The 15,202-nt window shown below is 43.0% G+C and overlaps 2 protein-coding genes across 5 annotated transcripts in view; one reads left to right on the top strand and one right to left on the bottom strand.

Annotated features, from left to right (window-relative positions):
• TPK1 (thiamin pyrophosphokinase 1) overlaps positions 1-7,354 on the top strand; it is a 312,799-nt gene extending 305,445 nt beyond the window's left edge. For 3 of the 4 annotated variants that reach the window (XM_037385150.1, XM_037385146.1, XM_037385147.1), the window contains one exon: positions 6,616-7,354. In XM_037385150.1, the coding sequence (XP_037241047.1) occupies positions 6,616-6,734 (119 nt within the window). In that variant the 3' untranslated portion in view covers positions 6,735-7,354. The remainder of the gene's footprint in view (positions 1-6,615) is intronic. The other variant, XM_037385149.1, reaches the window with a different exon arrangement.
• A 716-nt stretch (positions 7,355-8,070) lies between these two features.
• SEC61G (SEC61 translocon subunit gamma) lies at positions 8,071-11,532 on the bottom strand. The gene is made up of 4 exons (XM_037385151.1): positions 11,424-11,532; positions 10,318-10,417; positions 9,055-9,157; positions 8,071-8,180 (listed from the first exon to the last, which is right to left on the bottom strand). The coding sequence occupies exons 2-4, from the start codon at positions 10,409-10,411 to the stop codon at positions 8,171-8,173; spliced, it is 207 nt and encodes a 68-aa protein (XP_037241048.1). The 5' UTR covers positions 10,412-10,417; positions 11,424-11,532; the 3' UTR covers positions 8,071-8,170.
• Positions 11,533-15,202: the final 3,670 nt, after the last annotated feature.

Here is a 15,202-nt window from a genome sequence, read left to right as displayed (position 1 = left end):
TTGTAGGTAGTTTGATAAACATTACACAAACTTACTGGAAAGCATAAAAAAAATGAAGTAAGCACTCTGCTTCTTACTGGCTAAACTAAATTCTGTAAATTAGTTCATAGCCTGACTTTGCTTTTAGCTTAGTGAAAAGAAAAAACTGCTTCCAGACCAGCTAGTTCCCTGACTTGCTTTATACTCAAATTTTTGGTAAATCACGTCTGCTATTGTAGTATTGGTACAGCTTTATCATATCTAGTCTAGAAAGGCACTACTGCAAACAGTATATCCATGTCAGACGTTCCGGGCCACTTTAAGAGGCCAAAGTGATTTTGAGCGAGCACTGGTGTACGTCTTGTTAGTAGTGCTACGATGCTACTACTAGCCATGGAAACTTCCTGCAGTTAATGATTCTTGTTGCTTTTGGAGAAGCAGTAGTAGCAGAAGAGACATTAATGTAGAAAGCACTCTATTTTTTAGCATCATTTTTATCAGCTTCTCACTTTAAATTGCCACAAGCAGGTGATGTGACAGGAGGAGTCTGAGCTATTCTTACAGTCCCACCGTGATTACAAAGCTGGAAAAAATATGTGTGCTGGAAATAAATGTGAAAACTTCTGACATCCATTTGCACTTCTGAAGGCTCACCCAGCATAGGTGGTTTCTCTCCAGGGCAGAACACACAGTTCTGTTAACATAATTTTTCTCTCTTTTAAAATGAAATTGTTAAGCCTTGACAGCCAGTGCTTGTGTTGTCACCTCCCAAATTGCCACCGAAGTGGGGCCAGGCAGCCCAGAGCCTGCCTTTGCCAGCACTAGAGCCAGTGGGATAACCTGCCTGCTGGCTCCCCTTCGCCCCGTATCCTCTCCGTGCCTTCGTGAGCCCTCTCGTACCAGTCTGCTGAGCTTACAAACCCACTGTTCTGTGCTACAAAACCAGGTACCGAAAGTTACAATAGTTGTAAAAATTGCCCCATACCCTGCCCCGTGCACTCTTGGCTTATTCAGAACTCCCCTCAGCCCTGAGGTGACCTGTGCCATGGCAGGCCAGCCCGTCCCCTCCCAGCAGACATGGCAAGCCCTTGTGGCGCTTCTGTGTTGGGTTACTGTTGAAAATAGTTCATGTTTTATTGTAAATTACTGTTATTTGCAACTTCCAGTTTTGCAGTTCCCGCTGCACAGAGATCAAGGACCCAGTTTTTTCCTTTGTATCCATCAGTGTAAATCAAGATTAACTCCAGTGAAGTCAGTCTAATCACAAGAGTAAAACTAGGAGGAATGAAAGGAAAAATCAGTCTATATACTATTTGGTTTTTATTTTTAAATAGCAAAATTAATGCTGCTGTTCTGCAGACACAGGGTGACCTGCAAAGTACTAGCTCATGCGTTACTAATGCATCTCCATTTAAATGCAGATTTTTGCTCCCAACACAGAACTTCAGGGAATCCTCTCCAGATAAACTGTAATAGGATACCAAATGGTAATTCAATATTTCACTGTAACTTGTGTTTCAGTTTATTGATCTTAATTTTCTATCATTTTGATGCAGTATTTGGCTAGGGGGAAGAGGATTACATTCACTCTAATAAGGCTTTTAATTAATAATTAATTATTTTTATATTCCAAACATCCATGCCAGCAGTAGCAATCTGCTTGCATTCTGATACCTATTCCTGTTTTCAGGGGTGGAAATCACCAAGGTGTGACTTTGCATGTTGCAGGAAGTCATTGAGACAAGAAGCACAGTATAGATACTGCGGGATCCATGTGGGACACGCTTCGCGTGCCGGTGGTTTGTTCTCAGCCGTATGTGGTAACAGTAGTAAGACCCCGACTTGTTGGTGAAATCAAGGGGGACACTGGTGGGGATGCTTGTGTCTTCAAGGGCTTTCCTATGAGCTTCTATTTGCCTGCATGTCGTCAGATAAAAGGCATGAGGCATTACTGTTCTGCCATTCTCACACCAAAATCACTTCCTTCACTCCTCCAGCTCCTCGGTGGGGAAGGACTTGCACCTCGTAGGCTCCACTTCCAGCATGACCATTAGATACTGCAGGGAAAAGCACCTCTCTCGGTTGTCCAGATTTCGCTGTGGTTTTGGTATAGACGTAGGAATTACCAGAGGGCCTGCTTGTTCTATTAAGCCTTTCAAATTAATGACATCATTTGCTTTTGCCATATATGGTATGTTTAAGGAGAAGTTTTTTCTCTATACGTGCCTCTCCTAAAGTGCAGCTTATATGATGTACATGAGACCTTGATATGAGCTTTCTTCTGCTGGACTGGGGTTACATTCAAGTGTCCTAAATAGTACAACGAAGCCTACTAGATCATGAGTACAGTTATTAAGAGATACTGAGGATTTCTGTGGCACCTAATACGTCGAGACCCAGTATAGTTAGTTAGTCCCCATGATATCTCAGCTTCCAGGCTGAAAGCCTGCAGCACAACGGTGAACACACTGCAAGCAAGGCTGAGGTCTCTTCTTCAGTACAGGCAATGAAAAAATACATCTCCCAGCCATGGTAGAGGGATAAATATAAGAGATTTTAAATTACATTTTTAGGTTTGGACTTTATTTTTTTTATAATAGCTCCATTACTTATAGGTTGCATTTTGTTAACATTTCTGAATGTTATTCCGGCAACCGTAAGATTTATCAGTTTTCAATGTCTTAGATCTGTGATTAACAATTTCTGCATGGCATCCTTAGAATTGTGTGTATATATATATATATATATAAAAAAAAAAGTATCAGAAGACAAGCAATAAGACAGTGGCAACACGCAGTCAGGGTTAATGAGACCGCCTTTGTCATATAATTTGGTCAGCAAAAGGCATGTCTGAGAAATAATGATCTTTGTGATTACGCTCCTTTGGGAAGCTCACCTATGAGCCCTCAGATTTCTTCTCTAAATTATTTCCAACATTTTCAAACCCTGACAGATTCAGCCATGTGCTAAACAAAATTAAAACTGCTAGAAAAACATTCCTCCACTACATCGAAACAAGCCCTGCCTATGACCACATTTAGGTCCGAATTAGTGCTTCGTTGCAATCCATCAGACAGAAATGAGAATCTTTTGTTATTGGTAGGAACAGGGCAGACCATAAAAATCTCTCATAATGAGTTTGCGGTTTGTTTTGGGCTTGTTTTGTTTTTTTTTTTTTTTGTTGCTGTGTCATACAGTCCTGTCGTGTGTCCCCTCCCCATCCCGTCTCATCTCCCCACCACCAGGAGAAAAAAAAAAAAAAAAAAAAAAGAGCAGGAATAGCATTTGCTTTTAGTTCTGAAGACCAGAACTGTCAGACTTCAAAACCACACCACAGAACTACTACTTACTTACCTTCTCACGTAAGCACAATGACCCCCATTGCTTTACTGGAAGGCATGGCCACCTAGGCTCAGTGCCACTGAACCACACAGTCATTGCAGACGGAGAGCAATAAGAAATAGTATAATTATGCTGGAGAATCTGGGTAGAGTATTTTTCTCATCAACAGTCTACTATCAATAAACATGGTTTGATTTGAACCAAAGCAATAGGCAAAGTTTCAGAGGGATAAAAATGTCTTAACACTGCTAGAAAAGGGCAGATTCTCATTGAAAAAAATAGAACTACTGTTTGTCTAAAAGAAAATTCTCAGTGATCCAAAATAAAATTTCTTTCAATTACAGAAATCTAAAAATCCTAGCGTTTTTGAAATTTAGATTTAAAAAATAAAATCACTATGTGAAATCCTTTATTCAAACAATTTTTGGTACTATACAAAACTATACTGAATATTAGAAAATAAAAAGGTTGTTTTCTTTGGAATGCACTTTAGAAAAATAATCTCAATAGCGAGAATGGCTTGGGTTTTTTTGGTAATAGTTCTTTTTGTTTCCCCCCAAGAAATAAGCTCTTGCTAGGTCTTAAGAGACTGAAAACCATTTAAAAAAAGGGAACGTATCAGGCATGAACTGATAAAACTTCCCACTTCTTTGACCTTGCAAACTTCATATCATAATGCATGACACAGCAGGAAGTTTTCCTAGAAGCAGTAGGTATGCACATCCTTTTATTTCCTTTACTGGCTTAAACCTAGTTTTTCACATTAGTTACTGTTCATTTATTGAATGGAAAGTATGCATTTTTAATTATGTTAGTTGAAATGTTGGCTGGTTGTGAAACCAAGTACTTGGAACTGGTCCATTTGAGCCCTATGAATCAGCAGTACTGTTTTATAGGTTTCGCATTTTTTCACTTCAAACTGTGATCCCTTGCACAAAGAAAATCTGGTGGAGAAAGATAAAAGGCTCCATCTAGTGGGCAAGAACTTTTTATTTCAAGAAAAAAAAAGGCTCCCATTTTTACTTAATTTTATGCATGAAAAAATACTGCTTTAGATTTTGTTTCATTAAGCTGCCATGTTGTTCTTAATTCTTGCCTTCTACAGAGCCATTATTTCATATGCAAAGCTGAAACAGAATTATTCTGACATTCTTGAGCAAGAAGTGATAAATGATACTAAATGAGTGGGTTTATACAGAACAGTTGATCCACCAAGTTCTTCCTCCCCCTCATCACCTTCAAGCTCCAACATATAGCAACCAAAAATGGGTAATTTGTGTGTTGGCAAATATTTTAAACTATTTCAGGTTCTTTCCTACTTAGAAAACTGACCGGAAAGATTTATAACTTGACCATGACACTTAACGCAGTATTTTGGGAGACTTTTATACAGGGAATTCTGCCTGCACGTTACCTCACCTTCACTAAATAACCTGTTTGCCTGCAAAGGGTGAAATCTGGGTTCTCTGGCAACTCAGTCCAGCGCATCAGCTTCTGGCAAGGTGTAACCCCATCAGCCTCCGCTGTCCCTTCCAGAGGCAAACACCAAAACTCATTTGTCCTGGCATTTGTCTAGGAGCCTGCCTAACACTAGCGCATGCGTGTGTGTCCAAAATTACCCTGATAGAATTGAGCACCTTCATTTTAGGGACATAATTGATGTAGTACAGTACTTCCCCCACCCCCCCACCCCCCAGCCTTTGCTGAACTTCTGCACTGCATTGCAGTTATGCTCCAGCCTCCTGAGAGATTCAAATGGCAGGACTCTTCAGTTTAAAGCAGTAGTGAAACTCAGGTGTTACTCTCATTCCACCCAGACACAGCTAGCAGCTGAAACCTTGTCTTCAGTTTGTTTCAGGCTAAATAGAAGAGTGAGAGCAGGAACAAGTAGCAACAAATGCAGATTTGGCAGAAGAGACACTGAACCACATTGCATATGCCCTGCCTTTTGTCAGACTGTCTCTCATTGTCAAGCCATACAGCCTGGCAGGATCAATTCCTTCCGTGCAGCAACGGGTAGACAGTCTAACATGCACTGTAATACGTTACCACACCTACATTTACTATAGCCCATGTTTGCATCCACAACTGGAATATTTGTTTCCTATGCAAGTCACAAAACAGAGCTTAACATGTTGTTTTGCACACTTGATCACAGGGAGATCTCTGTTTGCAGTGGGCTACTTGATAACAAATCCAGAGGATTCCTCATTCAGTATTAACACATGATTTGGCAACTCTGACAGGCCACACAGACTCACTGATCTGCCTGAACAATTCTCCCCAGCTGCAGCTCTCCTTGTATCCCCCATGGAAATGTAACTCTGTCACCAGTGAAGAAGAGCTGTCATTTGGCTTGTTTTACAGACTAAAACGAAGAATAGTCTCAGCATTCTTGCTCTGAACCTTTATATGAGCAAGGACTAACACAGAACTGACTAGTCTTACAAGTGCCTTTGGGGAAGTTCATACATTCGCAAAATGCAAGCAATGCCATCTCCAAAAGCGAGGAAGTTGAAGATAAACTGCATTTGGGTTTTTTTGTTTAGGGGCAGCTTGCATCTTTGGTTTCAGCTTCTAAAAGTCTACGTAACCCTTAAAACACATCAGCTAAAACAACACAGAACAGTTGTTTAAAACGTCATGGAAGTTTCAGAACTATCGTTACAACTGTTAGATGGGTTAAATCTCCTAAAATTCACATTAGCTATTTGTTAGAGTAACACTGTTTGGTTTCTAATGCACATAGACACCTACCTCACTAGGTAGGCAACCAAAGAAAAGATGCAAGTCACTTACTTCAAAGCAAAAACTGTTAAATAATACCTCTTTTAACTGTGACCTTTGCTCTAGAACTGTTCCCGTTTTAAGAGATTACAGGCTTTCTGCCGAGTTGAAGCAAATCCCATATTTGGACCTACAGTAAGATCCTCTGCCTCATGTTACTTTAAATACCTTGTCTAGCACTGGTACTTGAGCTGATGCTAATGAAACGCAAGTTTCCAGATGTGAAACTCTGGGGAATATTCAACAATCTGCTTTTGTAATAATCTGCTCTAAACTCAAAATGCTAATTTGGGGATTAAGTATTAATTTATTCCCTTCTACAGGTCATCAGATAGTTCACACAAGCCTTCTAACTAATATTAAACATAGCTATTTTAGATGTTGTTTATCTGTGTTTGATTTACTCAGCTGTTTTTTTCCTTTGTGGGAGCAGCAGTCTTTACAATAAATGCACATCAATGCATTTGTTTCAGGACTACCACTAAGTCTCTTCTTTGTTTTTCCTAGCTAACCAGGTGCTGAAGTTTGGAACACTCGTCAGTACTTCCAACACCTACGATGACTCCGGGATTGTGACCATTGAGACAGACAAGCCTTTGCTGTGGACAATGGCTATCAAAATATAATCAGCTACAGCTGCCTCTTCTGATCTGACTCATATTACTGCAAAATTTCACAGAATTAAGCCAATAAAGCTGTTCCAAAAGACACAAGCAGGCACTGGTTTTACGTACTGGACGGAAACCAAGTCCGAAATAAAAGTCACTTGAAATCAAACCAAGATCAGTAGCAATAAATGAGTATTTCACTCTGGCACCTCACATTGCTTAATCAGGACACCCAATACTGCTTCTCTATGGTTAGCTCAGACTGTTTTTGCAAAGTATTTTATTCCAACACTGAACTATTTCTTCCCCTTTCTTCCCCTTTTACCAAAAGGAAATACAGTACACTGCTGCACACAGTATAACTGTGATAGCACTAAGAGTAGTTAATCTCATTTTCCTGTCCTGGTTTGTAACACATGTAGGTGCTGGTGAAGGTTTCTCAAGAGTAGTAACTGAACATTTCTACTTAGGAAACAAGTCTGTGTCCTGAAGAAGCTTCAGTTTTGCTCTAGTACCAATATCCAATTTCCCAGTATTAAGTGCTTTCAGTCTGTAATAGAAGTAGCATTGTAACTTCTGCAAATACCAGATGCTTACAAGAAGTTGTTTGGAGTGAAATATAAATCTCTTCATCTCAATCTGAGGAGAAAGAGCATTTAATCTACCAGAGTTTCTGCAGGCTTAGTATTTAAAATCAAAATACTCAATCATTTCATAATGGAAACTTCCAGGTCAACAAATGCTGAGCCCTTTATTCTACATGGAGTTGTCTTATAGAACCAGTACCCCAATCAGGCGTGTATCCTATCCAACAGCACGAGCCAGTTGTCGCTTAGCGGAAGGACTGCCTAGTGTCTCTGACAACTACATTAACCTCAAACTGTGTACCTCAATAACCAGGTAAGTTTGGCTTTCTTAATTATGCCATCAGAATAAGGACTGTCAATGCAAGTTCCTTTATTTGAGGAAGGTTTTTTCCAGTCAGGTACATAATACAACCTAACAGGACTTCCAAATGCAGAAAGGAATTAGGGGTAATGATGGTGATTCCAGAAATTAGTGATGAGGATTCTAGCTGATAAACTTTTAAATCACCGCTTGAGAGGATACAGTAATGCTGTTTTCTTTCTGTCGACTTTTTCTGGAACAATGCTGTTTACTAAACAGTAAATTAAGCACTGGAACAGCTTCTGTAAAGAGACTGTACTGTTGTCACCCTTGGAGGTTTTCAATACCCTACTGGACAAAGCCTTAAACCAAAACAACTAAAACATTCTACTAAAAAAAGCCAAAAACCTGTAATGTAGACAGGTATGTTCGCATACCCTTCAGAAGAGGAATAAGATGACAAGAGTGTTTGAAAACCCAAACTGAGCTTGTTTAATAGCAAACAAGTTAAAGCTGTGAAATCCTTGCAGCAAGCGTCACAACGTCTTGTTCTTCACAATGAATATTCAGCCACCTCTGTTGAGAGAACAAAGTAATCAGTTTCAACTAATCAGGTATGATGAAGTGATCCCATCTGAAGTCTAATTTATGCTCCCACCGTTGCCTTGTTAGCACAAACATTACTACCCTTGCAGCTTATCTCCTATTTTCAAAAGCTTCTCCTTGCCTAGAGGACCACTCTTACAGGTCTAAGCAAGCCACAAGTCACAGTCACAGAATAGCATTTAACCTCTTCCAGTGCTAGAAAAGGGATTGTATCAGCTCTGGAGAATCTGCGTTGTTTTAATTGGTAGCGTTAATGTGTCAGTACTGTGGCTGCCAGTCAACTTAAGGGTCAGGTTTTTTATGCTGCGACATTAATTCCAAAAGGTATTTTACAGAATGCAGTTACACATAAAACAAAGTTTCAAACACATCTAGCACTCAGTAAAACAAAACAAGACCAACTTTGTTCCATGCCCTGTTACCCTCCAGCACACTCACCCAGTGTTCTCTATCTTACCACCCATACTTTTACTTTGGATACCCAAATTATAAACTGGAAACAGTAAAGAGCACATAAGATCCAAATAAAGGTAAATGTTCTATGGTCAAACACACACAGAGGAACTAGAAATAAAAGTATTTGATGTTCAGTTTTTAAACAGAACACTCAAAAAAAAACCCCTGAAGAACTATGGATCTACTATTTTGCAGCATTCTAAATGAACAACCTACTCCTGATCAAGTCCTTTGAATCATGTAATACCTGTTGTATTACGCTAACACGTGAAATACACAGATAATAAAGCAAAGTGGATCCTGCAGGGCTCGCTAACATCCTCCATTTAAAATTGAACAGTTAAAACAGGAGTTAAATGTAATGCAACTGAAGGTCATATTTACTTACACAATGATGTTGTTGATTGGGATATGGATCAGTTTGACAAAGAAACCAATAAATCCCATTATCGCAAAGCCTATTGCTGTTGCCATGGCAATCTTCTGGAACTCTGCAAACCCAAAAAATATGGCATACAGGAGATGTGCACCACAGTGACCAAAGGAGAGATCTCTCTTTGGAAAATGGTACTGTTAACACAGGAAGCAGTTCAAAAGCAAACTGCACTGACACTGAGAAACAAACACACTTTTTCAGAAGACAGATGAGATTTTAAGAGAGAAGACGCTGCTTTCCACACAGCATGGCTGATCTCAGTTTTTTTAAACAATGAGCAGAATCAGAAATACCCACAGTCCATAAAAATTTATAACTTGTATTCCATTACTTTTCCTTCATAATCCCCAATACAGTATCAAAAATGGAAAAGCTGCATTACGTCTGTCACAGGAAGACAGGAAGACCCCGTAAAAATAGACTACTTCAGTGGTATGCTCAACTATTTTAAGACAGCAACCACAAAGTGGACTAAGGTCAACAGCCCCTCAGAACCCTCCAGTCTGACAATGAAGTGCCTCACCGATCTCAAAAGATGTCAGTAAACTTCATCCTGAGCACGTGAATAAAGCATCATAACTACTACCATTATGGACAACCAGGTGCATTCTGGTTATGATTATAGCTTCTCTCTAATGCCTTTCGAAAATTCCCCAAACCTTCTCTTTTAAACAACACAGTTCTTTCAATCAAACAGTTGCTGACAACTGAGAAGTACTGAATGGGCACTGCAAAAAGAAATCCTAGCTCCTTTTGAGTCTCCTAAAATGAAGTGTATCCTCCAAGGTCATGTAACAAGCAGCTTCCTCCAGAATCTTCCTCAAGTTGACAGCAATCAGTCAAACCTGATCATTGCATTTCTCTTTTCAAAGTGCACAAAAGTTCTTCTCAGATCAGTTTACCTAACGCATGAAAATTATTACTTGCCCATCTCAAAGTCATTAATTTCAGCTACTTAGCCTATTTCATAAGGTGAGTTTTAGTACCACTCACGCACCTATGTAAACACCAGAAAAGGATACACTTGACTTTATTATATATAGAACCATAAGTCCATTAATATTTGAACAGCTGCTCAAGTTTAAATCTCATATGGGAAGCTGAGACACATTCAGCTGAGAAATGAATCAACGTAAGTCACATGTGGAAAAGATACATGGTAGAGATATAAGATGAAATAAGGATTGTGTTCTGGGTTTTTTTTGTGTGCTTTACCTTTCCTGTCAGGCTTGGTGCATCTTTTAACCAGTCGTATGGAGTCTTTTACAAACTGACGGCTGGGTTCCACGAATTGCATTACCTGATCCATGATTACCTGCAAAGATAGATTTGGTATTGGTGGCACCACGTATATACTGAAATACAGATTTTTTTTAATTACACAAGCAGAAGCAGCAGCTACCAACAAAGTTTGTAAACACTTAAGATAACTTCAGATGTGGTATTCCAACCTACCTGGACTTTAACAGATACGTCCACTTTACAGGAAAAAAAGACACTGTCAGTTACCAAAAATATTTGTAAAGACTTAAGATATTAAGTCCAGTTAGATTGGAATACCACATTTGAAGTTAACAGATACGTCCACTTTACAGAAAATAAAGATTGTCAGTTACCAACAAAATTTGTAAAGACTTATGATAACTAAAAATAACTAAAAAATACCGTATTCCAACCTAACTGGAATTTAACAGATACGTGCACTTTACAGAAAATAAAGATTCTCTAACAGTAGATAGACACGAGGACCTATGCCTGCCTGCAAAAATATGAAAAATTATGCCTTTCAGCATAAAAGGAGAAAACAGCAGCTCCATCACGGTTTGCTTTCAGCCGATGCCCCATGCCGGTTTCTGAGAGCACTACTGAAGGCATCCGAATAGCCAACACCCACCCGTTACAAGACACACGCATCCCCAAGCCCGAACTTGCTTATTTGAAAAAGACACACCACGGCCTGTTCTCGTTCCCAACGCAAGCGCCTGCCAGCGCCGCCACCCCGGCGGGACACCGGGTCGCGACCACCACGGCCCCCCGAGCCGGGGGTCCCTCAGCGCCAGGCCCCCTCCCCGCGACACCAGGCCCCCTCCCCGCGACACCAGGCCCCCTCCCCGCGACACCAGGCTCCCTCCCCGCGACACCAGGCCCCCTCCCCGCGACGCCCGGCCCGCCCAGCGCCCCGCGCCTCGGGACGGCCTCACTCCAAAGGCTCCCCCCGCCCCCACCCGGGGGGGAGGGCTAGGGACCCCCACACACCCCTACCCGCCCGCCCCCCCCGGCCCTGCCGGTCCCTCAGCCCCCGTCCCCTCAGGGACCCTCACCGCCTGCGCTGCCGGCTGAAGGCCACGTCGCACAACAGCGGCAGCCCGTGACGTCACCGCGCCGCGCGGCGGGGCGGGCTTGTTTTAGGAAGAAAAGGGAAGATTTTGAGGGAGGGGTTGGGGATTTTTTTTGTTTGGGTTTTTTTTTTTTGGTTGGTTGGGGTTTTTTCATTCCGGTGTGTGAGCTGGGCTGCGTCAGCGTCAAGGCCGGCTGGGGCCTACTGAGGAGGGCGGTGCGGCCTGGTGGCGCGTCAGGGGAGCCTGGGCGCAGCCCCCCCCCCGCATGTCATGCCGGGGGAGGGGGGCCCCAGCAGCACCCCCCGACATGTCCTTCAAGGGGGGAGCTCCGCAACCCCCCGGGGGGCTGCCGGGCCCCCCTCGCAGGACAGGCCGGGGGGCGGCTGCTCGCCATGAGCCGCCCAGGCCTCCCCTCATGGCGGCCCATGGCCGGCAGCGTGTGCTCGGGCTGAGGAGACCTTGTAGGTGGGGCCTGGCAGGGTTAATCTGTCTGTAATTTATCCAAGCAGTGCTGCTGTGGATGTTTAATGATAAATTTGCTTTTTCAGGGTAGGTAGTATATGCCAGAGGTTTGTAGCGGGGAATCTAGGGAAGGTGGTAGCAATGTAAGAAACGCTTAAAAAATGGAAAAGATTTTACATGGCAGTGCCACAGGCGCAATGTGGAATGCTTCGTTGTGTGAGCGTGTCAAAGGAGGCTAAAGTGAGCCCTTGCTGTTTTCCAAAGGCTTGTGTAACAAGGAAGAACAAAGATAACGTGTATGGATTTTTATCCCTAATCTGCTTTTGATACTCTTTAATTTCAGTCTAGAGCTCTGTGCCTAGTTGGCTGCCACCTGTGAGTGCATATTGAGTGCCCAAAGGTTATTAATTACTCAGACCATGGGGCTTTTGCTGCCAATTAGGCAAAGGCTTGGCTGATTTCAACTCACTGTTCGATTTAAGTGTGCACAAAATATTTTTGGGGTGTAACTTTTTGCTGACAGCCTTCATTGACAGATAAAGTACCATCACATCGCAGCAGGGGGTTATTGAATATTCCACAGATTTTTTGGCAGCAGTCTTCCTTGTCTTTGCCCACAGGGCAAGTCCCTCAGTATTACTGATGTTCAAATACAAGCTTTCTCTTTGGCTTTGGAGGGTTATTGCACTTGGCTCCGCTGCAAGTCTTTTCCAAAAGCCTGGCTTTGAATTGTATTTTGCTTTGGATTAGACCTTGTCTAGCACTATGCCTCAGATGGGGCCATAATTTTGGTGACTATATTCTACTGGGCTTTTTCCATTGGCACACCAGCACGGAAAGATCATGGAGTCAGGCAGGCCTCCCCCAACAGATAGGTGTATCATTTGTCTCTTGGTTTTGATGCCAGTTTGCAGACTGCAGGGATTAGCAGTCTCACTGCTCAGGGAGAGGAAGATCCTTAAGGAAAGTAGCTGAGGGCCTGGTAGCCATAGTGCACAGTGCGTGGTGGGGCGGAGCGGGTTGCTGGTCCTCTGCATGAGAAGTCAGTATGTGCAGGCTGACTTTGGTCGTTTGTACTTTTGATTTTGTTTTTTCCCTTCAGCGGTACAGATAAATGCTAGAGACTTTACCAGCAGAGGAAACAGCTTCCGACTGTGCTGCGTGATGAGCCTTGCTGTGAACCATCGCTGCAGAGGAATGGTTTCCACAGCACTAGGTTCCTGTAACCCAATGGCAATGATTGGGGGAAAAAATTGACCTGAAACAAGAAGACACACGTGTATGAAACAATTCATGGCATAGACTTCTGGTTGGATTAGATTTTGATTTTAAAAAGCATTCACTGAAGTAAAGTTTTGGATTAGACCTTGTCTAGCACTATGCCTCAGATGGGGCCATAATTTTGGTGACTATATTCTACTGGGCTTTTTCCATTGGCACACCAGCACGGAAAGATCATGGAGTCAGGCAGGCCTCCCTCTCTATTTTAAGCTGTTTTTTTCTGGGGAAGAATGTTCGGGAGAATCACAGTGCATCCTGCCTAGCTTACCAGCATGGCTTTGTTGTGAGTTCATTACTGTGGGTTCTCTGTGATGGCATAGGTGTCATTTGTCCCCTGTCTTGGCCGTCCCCCACTCTCCCACGATGGTCTCTCATCTTTCCCTGCCAAGCTGCAAGCTGGGACTTGAGCACTTTAGGGGAGAGACAGAATCCTGTTTTGTGAACAGAGAGCGTTTGCTGTTCTTCCTCAAACCGCCCCCCATTTATTTCTTTTCAGTGTTCTTGAAGTAATGTATTGTTACTTAGACTTGGTCTTCAGGACAGCTATGTTACTTTTCTGTATCTGTTTACAAAGAGTCACCTGCATTAACAGAAGATAGGGAAAAGTTTACATCTCCCAGGCATGTCTGTTTTTTTCATTGAAAGCTAGGCTGTTGCTAAGGTGTTTTGTTTCTACTTCTTTATGGTTCTTGCAAGGTTTGGGAAGAAAGTGGTGTGCTTGCACATGGAAATTTTCATGACAACTTTACAAGTCTGCATTTATGACAATATCTAAGCAGTAAATAACCATTCTCAGCAGAATACAGTCAGTTGTCCTGTATTGTATGTAGTGTGCTGATGCTGATTTGCTTCTGGATATTAATTTTGCATAAACTGGAGCCACATTGTGAGCTGATGAGAGAATTCTTTTGATTATAGTTTTACTTTGTTTAGTCACACATTTTGATTTGTAGTTTGGGTTTTGCCCTTTGGAGAACATAGAAGATAAATAATCTGGTTTTAACTGTTGGCACATTAGACTATTGTATGACATCCATCCTCCTGGATCTGCATGCTTATGCCCACGGTTAGAAGGGGCAGGGGCGAGATAAATGAGTGAGAGGCTTCAGCCTCTGGTTCCATACTGCCTGCCTTAGCACGGAGCCCGCCGCAACCTGCGCAGCACAGCGGGGTGACAGGAGCCTGAGAGCTGCCAGCAGCTGCAGCAAACATAGGTGTGCTTTCAGCTGGAGAGGAGATAAGACACAAGCTTCAGTATGAGAGGAAGCTCAGCCTCTGCCTGCTGAGATGGCACATGTGCAATCCCCGAGCGGCACGGGGAGGATGGAGCAGTAGCTCTGTCTGAACGGGCCTCCAAGCTTCCCTGCTTCCCTGCTGGAGGTAACCTGGCTCTCCCTGCCTCTGCTTCACCCCCAGGCAAATGGGGAGAGCAAAGGGCTTGCTTCTGCTTGGGCTTCTGTGAGGCTGGTGCTGCCTGGCCTCAGCAGCAGCTGGATGGCAGGGGGAGTGCTCTTTCTGCATGCCGCTGCGGAGAGACCTGGCAGTCGGTTTTCTTGTTTTAAGGAGTGCTGCCTATAGCTAGAAGAAAATACTTGGGTGTAGTGATCCCAACCTGTGGCTGCACAAAAAGGGATACGTGTGGGATATGGGGTCTTGCTGAGCTATCTCCTTCCCATCCCAGCTCATCCCACTACAGACAGCAGGAACTGAGCTTCTCCCCAGTAGGCAGGGCCAGAGGGGTGAGCGGGTGGGCAGGAGGCACAGCCAATGCTATGCCCAGGGTCTCCAAACACCTTCCTTGTGGCAGGGTGCGAGGCAATGCTTGAACTGGAAGGAAGCAAAGCAAAAGACTGGTCGCTTCCCCAGGGGAGTTTTTGGGAAGGATGGATTGTTTGAGCAGAGTAGCCTTTGGGGCCAGAATCTGACTTGCCCTCGTGAGTTTGAGGGGAAAATTGTATCCTGAGAGGCAGTAAAGGCAAAGAAAAAGACTTAACACTGGGAGGGTGGCAGCTTGTGGA

The sequence above is a fragment of the Falco rusticolus genome, chromosome 4 (assembly GCF_015220075.1).
Source record: "Falco rusticolus isolate bFalRus1 chromosome 4, bFalRus1.pri, whole genome shotgun sequence".
In the NCBI taxonomy this organism is placed as follows: Eukaryota; Metazoa; Chordata; class Aves; order Falconiformes; family Falconidae; genus Falco; species Falco rusticolus.
Note: the sequence above shows the minus strand (reverse complement) of the source record. Positions and strands in the feature narration are given on the sequence as shown.